The sequence below is a fragment of the Gavialis gangeticus genome, unplaced genomic scaffold, assembly GCF_001723915.1.
Source record: "Gavialis gangeticus isolate Ggan-Ray unplaced genomic scaffold, GavGan_comp1, whole genome shotgun sequence".
NCBI classification, from domain to species: domain Eukaryota; kingdom Metazoa; phylum Chordata; order Crocodylia; family Gavialidae; genus Gavialis; species Gavialis gangeticus.
In genome coordinates, this window is record NW_017728994.1 from 6,871,912 (window position 1) to 6,884,094 (window position 12,183).

The window sequence follows — 12,183 nt, forward strand, 5'->3', positions numbered from 1 at the left end:
CCCCCCCCCCCCCCCCCCCGCTGCTGCTGTTTAAAGGTTAGTTATGGGCCCTGGGCAGTGGGGCTGGGACCCTGTGGGGGATAGGGGCTGTGGCTCTCTGGGGGGAGCTGGGACCCTGTGCGGGGGGGTATTCCATGTGTTGTGTGGGGGGGGTTGCACCCTGTGGGGGCCAGGGGACCCACCCCTCCTGAGCAGCCCCCACACAAGGTCCCCCACACCCACTGTGCCCCCAGCAGTTGCCCCACTCCTACCCACAGACCAACTCACAATCCTCCACATCCACCCACCACCTTCTCCCACAACCCCTTTCTACACCCCTTCCCACCACCTTCCTGCAAACACCACATCCCTCTCATCATACACCCATCATGTGTGAAGAAAACCAAAAAGCACAGATCAACACAGGTATTTAGAATTTATTTTTTCATGATGATAGAGACATTGGTAGGCTTCCAAATTGCTTTAACATTGTAAATATATCAATAAAGCGTTACCCAACTTATCTCTCTCTCTCTCGATGTGTGTGTGTAGAGTGGGTTTTTTTATTTTAACTGTGGAAGAACATGGATTTGGGGGTATCTTAAAAATAGATTTGGGATGCTGCTGCAGCAGTCCAGCTGGCACAAGGGGTAGTGTCCCCAGATATTAATTGACTGGGCTCCAGAAGCTCCAGAGAGCGAGTAGCCCTGAGCTGCTTGCCAGGACAGCTTTTTGTATGGATGGGACCAGGACAGGGCAGCTTTTTATACTGCTAGGGACAGCACAGGTGCTGGCCCCAGGTTCTAGCTTCTCCTGGCTGCAGATTCGGGAGGAGCCAGGCAGGGTTATTTTGCCCCAAGTGGCACAATTTCCTCCACACCAAAGTACATGTCTGAGAACATGCGCTGAGGCAAAAAGCCCCAGCTCAAATCTTCTATTTGAGCTGCTGCAAGTGTACATGCATTTGTGGATGTGTCCTCTGAGTGTTACCAAAATAAACCTGTCATTAGCATGGGGAGGTAGTAGTATATGGACTCATACCAAAGAGGCCAGGGGAAATGTTATTAAGTACTTTATTAGCATGTGTTAAAACTAATTTATAGAAAGTAAGAAACCTCTGGGGGTTTAAGGGGTTTGCCTGAAGCTGGGGCTCCATGAATTGAAATATCACATTAATCCAGATGAAAAAGAGATGAGAGAGGAAGAGGAGATTTGAAGGGAAAAGGACAGGACACGCTTATTTCACTAAACCAACAGGGAGGACTGATGGGAGAGGAGGAGAATTTCAGGTGTTTACTGGGGTTCTGTATTAAGAAAAAGATTTCTATAAGACTTTTGTTTTTATAGGAAGTTGAAATGTTTAAGGGTTTAAAATATGTAGTTGTATGTTTTCAATATGTAGTTGTTTCTGTGATTTATGAAGTCTTGGTAAAACAAGACTGCTCAATGTGTGTAGCTTTGTAAGCTTAGGGTCATAAGTGTGTTTTTTAATAAAAATGTTTAAAAAAAAAAAAAAAAAAGATTCCCAGAACCATCTTGGCCTCTTTGGCTAATATCAAATGTAGCACCAAGGGGAGGGTGTCAGGGCTGGCTCTGACCCTCCGGGTTTCTGCCTGGCATTGCGGTACCTCCAGGTCCACTGCCAGCTTCCTGTGGAGGTAACACTTGCCTGTTTTTTTTTGTTTTGTTTTCTTTTTAAGGCGCACACTCCCCTCCCCCTGCACATCCCTCTCATCTTGTATTTGAGTAAATATAGTAAGAAGGCATAAAGACCTGTTTGGAGCTCGTAGCTTCACTGATACCTCCCTTAGAAGAATGCCAATTTGTTCTGGGCCCACCATCCCAACCCCACACCTGCCTTGGGTGGTTCTGAAATCAAGTGACTGAGTGCTTCAAGAGCTCTCTAGGCCCCTGTGTGTGTGTTGGTAGGAGGAAGGAGCTCCTTGGCATATTGAGCAGTACTGACTGGCTATGTTTTTTCCCATTGTCCCACTTCTTAAGGTAGAACAGCCAGTTGACATGAAGTTCCTGGGTGGAGTGTTAGGTTTTTGCTGTAAGATAGCTGGGAAACCCTATATTTTGAAAGGTTTGATAATTAGGAGAGATGGCGGGCAGTTGTGGGAATGATAAGGGGGATGAGCATTACCTTGCTTTGGTGGTAAATGTGTATTCAAAATATAACAATTTGATACTGGTTTGCTGTGTGAACTTGGATGTGTCACTTCAGCTCACCAACTCCCTGTTTCCTCACTGACACATGAGTAAAAGGATGTGCCTTTTCTGTTGCAAGATGCTTTGAGATCCATGTGATCTTGTTTGGGCATTCTGCCATCAAATACCCCTACTTCTCACATTTGTGCCAGAATTTGGGTTGCCCCAGTAGAATACAAAGTCCCTGCGGGGGCCTAGGGAGATGCTGGGGGGAGATGCAGTATTTTGCCTGGTTTCCCAATATGTGCTTTTCAGCATTACTCTGGCTTTCCAGGCTCTAGTTTACACCCCCAGTTTGTCTAGGATGTACTCCACTCTTTCTACTTTCTCACAGTATTGTTTTAGCCAAAGTCTCACATAAACGTCCTTTGGCTAGAGTATGTTTGAATTATAACCAGTCTCCCTCTCCTTGTGCCTCCCCCGGGCAAATTTAAAAGCCTGCCGCTGGGGGTTTCCCTTGCCTGTCTGAAGTTTTGCCGAAAATACAATCTGGTCTTGGAATCCCTGAAGCCAAGTTTCCACCCCACTGCCCTGGCAGGCAAATTAGCCAATGCAAATTTGTGAGCTTTACCTTAAGTAGGTCCTGCATGATCTTGACTAAGTTATCTTTTTTTTCTCCATTGGCAATTTTTTGTGAGTGCAGCTATCTTGTCTTCATCCAGAATCTTACTGGGAAATCTCTTCCTCTCACCTCCATGTTGTGGGCTCTTAACTCCTGGTTTTGGGGGTCCTCACTTTCCTCTTCCTTCTCCTCCCCCACACGGGTAGCTCAAGGTTCTGTATTTGAACTAAGAAGAACAGACATTTTTGCAAAAAAAAATATTTCTAGGTAGATATATTACACGCACACACTATAACCTTAACAGTCTTCAAATACATACATCATCACAGACCAATTACAATATGCACGCACGCTTTCCTGTGCATCCATTACAAAACTCATACCCATGTTCCTGCGCATCCATCTGCATTCACTTTACTGTTACAATTACACAGTTCCTCTATTTCTTTCCGTGGTCTCTCTGGTTAGTTAATTTTGCTGTTGCTTTCGTCATCTCTGCCGTTGTTGCTGTCCTTGTCACTCAGTCCGCTTTCTTCTTTGCTGTCCTCACTTTCTTCCTCATTGTCAGTGCTCTCTTCCCTAGGTCCAGAGGGTGGTTGGGGGATGGAGGGCTGTGCCTCTTCAACGATCTGTGCCAGTGGGACCTCTGCCAGATGATCTTTGCCATCTCTTTACCATCCTCTCCTACCATCTTCTGGCAATAGGTATGCAGCTCATTCAGTCCCATGTTCGCACAGTCCTCAACTGAGAGCTTTGTGTGCTGGTACATCAGGAGGTTCCTGGTCTTCCCCAGGGTACTTACGATGCAGGAGACAAACTGGTCAAAGCAGGCTGACGGCAACCTCTGCTGTTTGGTGAGGTGCCTGTACAGTACCACCTCTCTGGTGATGGTCCTGACCCCTGTCACTACCCAGTGGAGCCAGATGCTAGGGGTCCTGATGATCCTTACCTTCTTTCACATGTCTTTGGCACATGGGCAGAACCACAGGAGGTGGTTGATGGTCTCTGCTGTGCCTTGGCAGGTTTCCTTGGGGTAGTTGGGTTGGCTTTTCTGACCCTCTCTGTGCCTCAGGGCCTGCATGAGGAATGCCCAGTGGGCTGCTTGCCAATTCAAGTTCCTGTGGTCTTTCCATAGGCCCTTGTGAAAAATACACTCCCCAACACCATGGCAGCTATTGCCAGGGAACAGGTCCACTGTCAACAGTCTCTGTAGCTCTGAACATCTCCACAGGAAGATGCAGGTTGCTCATGGTCACAGGGGCTTCTTTGCACAGGCCATACTTTTCTAGGACCTTGTAGAACCATGGGTGCTCTGTGGTCCAGTCTCCTGTACTCACCATTGTCTCAGTAGGTGCCCTGCAAAATGCCTAGCAAAACAGACTGTTTTTGATTCTGCACCAGTTGCCAGCTTACAGATCTGGCATGTGGATCTTGCCCAGAAGAACAGGAGGATGTTCCTGTTCAGAAGTGATAAGAACAAATTTTTTTTTATTAATAAATTTTTGTATTCCAAGTCAAAGCAGCCAGGTCAGTTCCAAGTCAGATCCATTGAGCAGAACTCAATCATTCTGAAAACCATACTAACTGAGCAAGCAGAACTCAATTGTTCTAAACAGCATATATGGTGCTACAACCAGCGAGCATCCTCTGTCCCAGCCTCTCACCCTGGGACTTCAGCTACTCCCAAATCAATTGGCCAGCATCCTACATGCAGGCTTAAGTCTGGAGGTCTTGGGATTTGGATGTCTGCAGAAACTACAGGCAAGCCTCCTCTTCAGATACTGAAAAGATACTAGTACTACCTATATTTTTGTTTTGGAAAATGTTTCATATTTCATATCAAATTAGCCAAATCAGTTCTGACTCCTCTCAATTGAGCAACACTCAATCTTTCAAACACCGTACATGGCACTACAACCAGCAAGTATCCTCCACTCCAGACTTTTCAGCCTGGGGCTTCAGCTGTTTCTAAATCCATTGGCAGGCATCCTACATGCATGCCCAAGCCCAGAGGTTTGGGGTTTGGATGCCCCTGAGTCTCACTTGCCCTTAACCAAAGGCCACAGGAGCAAGCTAGGAAGGAGTCCCCCATTTCCATAAAGTAGACATGTAGCTGAGATCCTCCCACTAGAAGCTGGCCAGTAGGAAGCTAATTACAAGACTCTCATAGGGTATGCTGTCTGCAGTGCATTGGACATGGGTACACCCTCCATTACACAATGCCATTTAAATCCATATTGGTTTCAGTAACAGATTAATGCAGTGACTACACTTGATCTTAGCCCACAAGAGGCCAAGAAATGATATTGTACTACCTAGATATAGTACAAACTTTTTGCAAAAATAAGATTTCTCTCTCAAACTCCACCTCCGAAACTCTGCCAGGTGGCCCTGTGGTCACTTGGCAGCTCAAAGCACACTAGAAACCCATTATGCAGTTCGCACCATGTATTCACACACCCATCTCCATATCTGTACCACCACTTACTGCTCTCCTCAGAGGGCCTGCCTCTGAAAAGTTCTGTGCCAGACCCCTCTCAACCTGATGAAGTCTACCATTTCTTTCCTGTCTTGTCCTCTTCTGTCTTCCTGTAGTACCAGTCCATTTCACTTAGTCCCATTTTAATACAGTCCTTGACTGTGAGCTCTGAGTGTCTGTTCAGGAGCAGGTTCCTGGCTTTCCACATTGCATTCCTGAAGCAGGATATGAACTGGTCAAAGCAAGCTGTTGGTCAGGTGCCCATAGAGAACCGCTTCCCTGGTGAGGTCTCTGAAACTTGTCACCACCAGGAGAAATGTATGGACTTTCTTCCACACCTCTCTAGCATATGGGCAGTCCCAGAAGAGGTGGTCAGTTGTTTCTGCCTACCAGTGGCAGGTCTGTCTTGGGTAGTTCAATGGACCTCTGTGCTCTGCACTGCTTTTCCATACCTGTGTGGGCAGTGCCCGGTGGGCTGCCTGCCAGTTCAGGTCTCTGTGCTTCTTCTGCAGGTCCTTGTGGAAGATTCACTCCCATACCCCCTGGCAGTTGTCACTAGGTAGTAAATCTACGAGCAATATGGTGTCACTTTCCCTTACCACCTCCTGTATCCTGCAGTGGTTTACCAGGGTCACTAGGGTAGCATTGTGCAGCTTATATTTCTCTCAAAATACTTCAAACTGTGCATGATTAGCAAACTATGCTTCAAAGCAGAAAGTTCATGATTCACCACATAGTTCATTGAGCTTGGTCCCAGTGGAGTCAACAGTGTTTCAAGCCATGGTGACCCCACAGCTCAGCACTGCTCAGTACCTGTATACTTTAGTTACCATCCCCACAAAGGAGCCACATGCTAATTAGCCCCCCACTCATGACTGGAACCTGGTGTGCTTACCTTGAGTCCTGGAATCCTCCAAAAATGGACATGTAGACAAGGTGTGAGGAACCTGGTCTGACTTCACTTCATGGACAGCAGGGACGCACTACTTGTATGCAACAGGCTGAGAAAAGGGGCAACAGGGGGATGAACTGTTTGGAGTCCCATTTGGTGAAGTTTGCCAGACATTTAAGGCTGGTAAGAAATGGGGATAATTGGAAATGGGGGGGGGGGAAGGTTCACCTCCACTGTGGGAGGGAAGGGAAGTTGAAATGTAGTCAAAATAGTAGGTCATCATGGCCTGAGTAAGAGTTGGTACTGAGGAGGACTGTGCTGAGTGGACACTACCATGTATCTTATTTAGATGGGCTGCACTATCCAGGCAAGGTGTTTTTCGCTTCTCCTGTGGGCTCAGATCAAGCGTAGTCCTGTGCTTGCCTGGCAGGGGAAATACCATGATCACCATGGTGGCTTCCTAGTCGTACCTGGGGAAGACAGCTATGCTGGCATGGAGTAGAATCCACACAGGTAATACATAGTTAACCTTGGCTTTATGCTCACTTTATGGAAATTGGAGACTCCTCCCTAGATTGCTCCTTGGGGCTGTATGGCTGGGGGCAAGTGAAATTCAGGGGTGTCCAAACCCCAAGCCTCCAGACCTGGGCCTGCAAGTAGGATGCCCGCCAATGGTTTTGGAAATATCTGAAGCCCCAGATGGGGGTGGAGGATGTTTGCTGGTAGTAGGGCCGCTTATGGTTCTGGAATGTCTCTCAGATTTGGAATTGAGTTTGGCTAATTTGGGTTGGAATATGGAAAATTTAATTTAAAAAAGGTGTTTTTTTGCTGCTCTGGGCTTGGGCCTGCACATAGGGTGCCTGCCAAAAGATGTGGAAGTATCTGAAGCCCCAGGCTGAAAAGTCTGGGGTGGAACATACTTGCTGGTAGTAGGTATGGCTCTTGAACAGTTCAAAGGTTTTGGAACTCATCTAGCTGATCTGGCTAATTTGACCTGTTACACGAAAAATGTTCCTAATAAAAAAATAAAATAAATGTTTTTTGCTTCTCAGACTGTTGTGAGCCAGGATCAAGCTGGGGCATCTGAATCCTAAGATCTCTGGGCTTGGCCCTGCATGTCAGATGCCTGCCAGTGAGAGCCTGGGACAGAGGTTGCTCACTGGCTGTAGCGCCATACATGGTATTTAGAATGATTGAGTTCTGCCTGCTCAATCTCTGGTTTTTGGAATGATTGAGTTCTGCTATATCAATATGATCTGGAACTGATTTAGCTGATTTGAGCTAGAACACGAAAATATTAATTAAAAAAAATTCTCATGGCAGGTTCCCATTGCCCTAGGGTTGTGGAGAAGAATAATTGTGCTCTTGCTGATGGTGGCATGGATCAAAACCTTGACTAGAGGGTGGTGCTGTTTGGTCACTTGAACAAGCAGCAAGGGACCCTGACAGACTGTTTTGATGAGTTGATCTGCTTCAAGGACATCCACAGCAGAGAGGTGATTAAAAGCTGAGCAACTTAGAGAAGAAAGGGACTTTTAATCAGACTGTTGAAAACATGTTTTGTTTCTTACAGCACCATTTAATATCAGTGACTAATGAACACCTAAGAGAAAAACTGTCTTTGTTTAAAAATATCCCTACCTTCAGTTAAGTTGAGTGAGGTCTCTGGACACCCCAAGAACTGCTCCAACAAATTCAGGGGAGACCAGACTTGACATTATATCTTAGCAATATTAACAGAAACCAAGCAGGAAAAAAAGTCCTTTAAGCTGTAATAATAGACAATAGAGATACAATAATATGACAAGATTTTGATTCCAATTGAGGGAAAAGTTCTTACAGAAGAACAGTAACAGTAAACACAAATGTATCCACTGGAGAATAAAGAAGGAGGCTGTATTTTGGTTTCTACAGATCCATATGGACCAAGGAAAGCAAGGAAAGCTTAGGAAGTAGGTGCTTGGGTATGATATCTTTTGGCCTGATGCATCTCTGAGTGTATATTCAGTTCTAGGTGGATTTTTAAAATATTTTTCTCCCTTTCTTGCAGGTTTTTTATTATCATGGCTGCTAACAGCCGCCCGCTTCAAACTCCTTCCCATCAGGATACGCTAAACTCCATTTACCATGATTCCTTGACTGTCAACAACCATCCTCTGTCTAAAAGCTCCTCCAGTCTAGCATGTATTGGGCAACTGAGTTCTGAAGAAAGACAGAGCAACAAACAAGATCTCAAGAAGAGTCTCAGTAGTACGGTCTGCCAAGTGCTGGCAGATGAGAATGATGCCAGAAATGCCCTTAGTCCTGAATTGTCTGCCCTGCAATCTGGAGCAGTTGAAATTGCATCTGCAGCCAGAACAGTGAGTGATCAGTCACCTGCTAGCAATGCACAGAATAGAACCCAAACTGCGAATCATTTGCTGGCTGACCAGACCCCACACCCTTGGGAGGAGAAGGATACTGTGATGCATGTCAAAAGTAGCACTATTGAAAATGTTCCTACAGCCTGTGGTGCATACCAGCAAAGCGTGATTAGAGTAGGAAAACTAGGAACTGCAGTTCAAAGAAGTCATTCTGACCTAGTATGCAGCTGCAAGCAGCAGGGTTCTGTCACAGATCAGTTAGTGGATAACTCATCTTTACAGAGTTCAAGATATGGATTCAGAACTTATGAAAATACTTATCAAAACAGTATGGTTCTGATTCCAGCTTTGCATAGAGACCAGAAGGTACCCACAAACAACTTTGAAAGTGGTGGTGTTCCACAAAACAGTACAGTTTATACAGATCCTGGAACATTTCACAATATTGGTTTAGGACCCCACATGCCTGGGAATGGTTTCCCAGATGGGACAATGCATAATGAAGCAATTGGGATTATCCAGGGTGGTATAATTTGCAGTAATGTTTCAAGCAGTATGTACTCCTCCATGATAAAAACAATTCACAATAGTACTGCAGTGCCTTGTAACACAAGACATGAGTCTGCCATAAAGGTAGATGCTACTGTTCCTGCTTATTGTCATTCTTTACCAATATCATCTATTCAGCTTGTTCCAAGATTGGTATGCTCAATTAGTGAGTCAGGAAAAGAACAAGTAACTCCTGGATATTGTCATTCCTTTTCTACTTCAGAAGCAACAACTTTTCCTAAACTGGTGTCATCAGTTAGTGAATCAGGCCTGGATGCAAAAAGAATTCTGAAATGCTGTAATGTTCCTAGGGCGCAACTGCCAGACACTCAGCACGGCGCTCAAGAGAGCACACCAGAACAGGAGATGCAGGCTGCTTACCTCCTCTTGAATAACCCGCAATGTGCAGACATGATGAAGACTAAAGACACATGGACTATGACCTCTCTGAATGACTTAACCAAAGCACTGAAACCTCTTCTTGAGTGTAAAGATGCAGAAGTGCAAACCATTCCAACAATGGAATGCAAATCTGTGGCCACAAGTCCATCTGTTGTAATAGAAGACCACCCTCACGTGTTTCCAGAGGTTAATCTTGAACCGGACCTAGAGGATGCAAAATCTCCAGTTCGTGAGGTCAGATGGGATGATGAAGGGATGACATGGGAAGTATACGGGGCAGCTGTGGACCCAGAAGTCCTTGGATTGGCTATTCAAAAGCATCTTGAGATTCAAATAGAACAATTCCAGACAAACACAATACAGCTGTCTAGAAAAGGTACCGAGGAGCCTTCGGATAAGGATCCATCACATATTACTAAAGGGGAGAAGAAACGGCGATTTAGAACAATGATGCACTCTCTGAGAAATCCAAGCTGTTGTACCCATTCCAGTACTGCAGTGGAATGAAGATAGCTGCTTGACTTCGGCTTTTATTTCAAATTGTAAAGAAACACTGCCTCTTAAAAATTAACACAAATGGTTGAACTGTCTGCACCATTATAATGAGTTTGGATACTGAGCTGATGTGAAATGGAACTCAGTAAGAAAGAAACCAGAGGAGCTGGGGATGTTGAGTTATGTACATCACCACCTACAAGCTCTTGATTTTTTTAATTTAAATTAATACTGCTCTGTTCTTGTGTACAAGCTTTAATAACATTATAAGGAATGATAGACTTTTATTCCTAAATGACTGTTCTTTCTAAGTTCTTATTGTTGTATGTCTATATACACAAACTAGGATTACACAAATAGAATAAAACACTTGAATTCTTTAGTAAAAAATTCTTAACCCTAAGACCTATTGCAATGAAGTAGTTATGGGAAATAGTATACTATTTTAAGCTATAATTGAATTGCATTTTAGATGTTATCATAGTGTATATGCCAATTAGTAATACCTAAAATAGAAAACTAAAGTTTAATTGCCATATAGTTAATGAGCAACCATGATCTGTTAGATGAATATGGAAAGTAGCTTCAGTCTATAAACTGGATACGTTGCAGACCAATGTATAGTTAGAGGGCTACTGCAAGAGGACTACTGAAATAGCACTTACATTAGACTGTAGTTATAGTGAATTAAACTTTAAGTATTCAAAAGGATTAGTGCTTACACTGTAACTAAGGCACAAGTATACAGTTACCAAAGGTACCTAATTACTCATGCAATCTGGCATATTTTTTGTATAATTGTATCTTAAACACAGGAAGGAAACTTGTATCTTGGATTATGCTGTCATACTTTGTGTCTATATTACAAATGATATGGAGTTGATTTGGTGTTTCTTACATTAAATGTAGTTGTTTCTGAAGTCTGAATGTCCATCTACATTGAATTGTGATTTTTTTTTTTTAACGGCACAAATGATAGATGTTTTGTCACAGAAATACCTATTTAGCTGTAACCTGTACCTACACCTCATGTCCTGTCTCGGGAGAGAAACATATTCCTAAAGTTTTATCATTTGCCTATCCACCTTCTCAGTAATGCAACAAGAACTAAAGGAATTTGCTCTAATTAATATATTTGCACATGTGCTCTATGGAATCCCCTATTCCCAAAATATTTCTTAATTCAGATTATAAACCTTTTACAAGACACAGTTTCACCCCAGTCAGTGTGAAGGGGAAAAAGTCCCTTGCCTTACATTTGTATAAAAGGAAACCGCATTAATACATTGTATATCATTAAACTGCTGCCAAAAGTAGCATGTGCTCAGTAATAGAAGCCAACTGTGAAGTCGATTAAATGCAGCCAATACTAAGCATAACTATAATATATATGGCCTATATTTGGTAAACATGCTGATGGGAATCTCTCTCTTGCTCAAATTTTTTTTTTTTAAATAATTTTGTTGTGTTCCAAGCCAAATCAAGTCCAAATCCATGAGTCACTCCAGAACAATATGTGGCCCTACAATTGGTAAACATCCTCCATTCCCACCAGGGGCTTCAGATTTTTCTAAAGTCTTTTGGCCGGCATCCTACATGCAGGCCCAAGCCCAGAGGTTTGTGGTTCGGATGCCGCCAAGCTTTGCCTGCCCTCGGCCTTATGGCTGCATGAGCAAGCTATGGAGGAATCTCCCATTTCCGTAAAATGGGCTTTAAGCCCTAACACCTCAGTAGGTATTAAACCACACCAGAAGAACAGTTATCCCAGAGAGGGATTAAGAAAAACTGCCTTCTTGGACCCAGAAACATGGTGTTTCCCCTGCCAGGTAAAGGATAAATGAGTACAGCCCATCTGAATAAGATATACAATGGTGCCCACTGAGAACAGTCCCCCTTAGCACCAATTCTTATTCAAGTCATGGTGAGCCACTTCATTTCATACATTTCAACTTCCCTTCATTTCTGAGTTTAAAGCCTTAGTGATTCATATCACTGACCCTGGTCTGATTCAGCTGAATCTGAATCTGAAGATTCAATGCTGATTCAGAGAATCAGCGATTCAGACATAGTTTCTAGGGTCGGAAGGGACCTGAGTAGATCATCTAGCCCGACCCCCTGCCATGGCAGGAAAGATTACTGGGGTCAAACGACCCCAGCAAGGTGTTCATCTAACCTCCTCTTAAAGACCCCCAGGGTAGGGGCCAGCACCACTTCTCTTGGAAGTTGGTTCCAGACCCTAGCCGCCCTGACC

The 12,183-nt window shown here is 44.2% G+C and overlaps 1 protein-coding gene across 3 annotated transcripts in view; it reads left to right on the forward strand.

The window, feature by feature from the left end:
- GPRIN2 (G protein regulated inducer of neurite outgrowth 2) overlaps window positions 1-10,863 on the forward strand; it is a 76,687-nt gene extending 65,824 nt beyond the window's left edge. The window contains exons 1-2 of one of the 3 annotated variants that reach the window (XM_019502263.1): window positions 2,601-2,750; window positions 8,174-10,863. In XM_019502263.1, the coding sequence (XP_019357808.1) occupies window positions 8,187-9,944 (1,758 nt within the window). In that variant the 5' untranslated portion in view covers window positions 2,601-2,750; window positions 8,174-8,186 and the 3' untranslated portion in view covers window positions 9,945-10,863. Of the gene's footprint in view, window positions 1-2,600; window positions 2,751-7,179; window positions 7,304-8,173 lie in introns of those variants that run through there. The other 2 variants (XM_019502261.1, XM_019502262.1) reach the window with 2 other exon arrangements.
- Window positions 10,864-12,183: the final 1,320 nt, after the last annotated feature.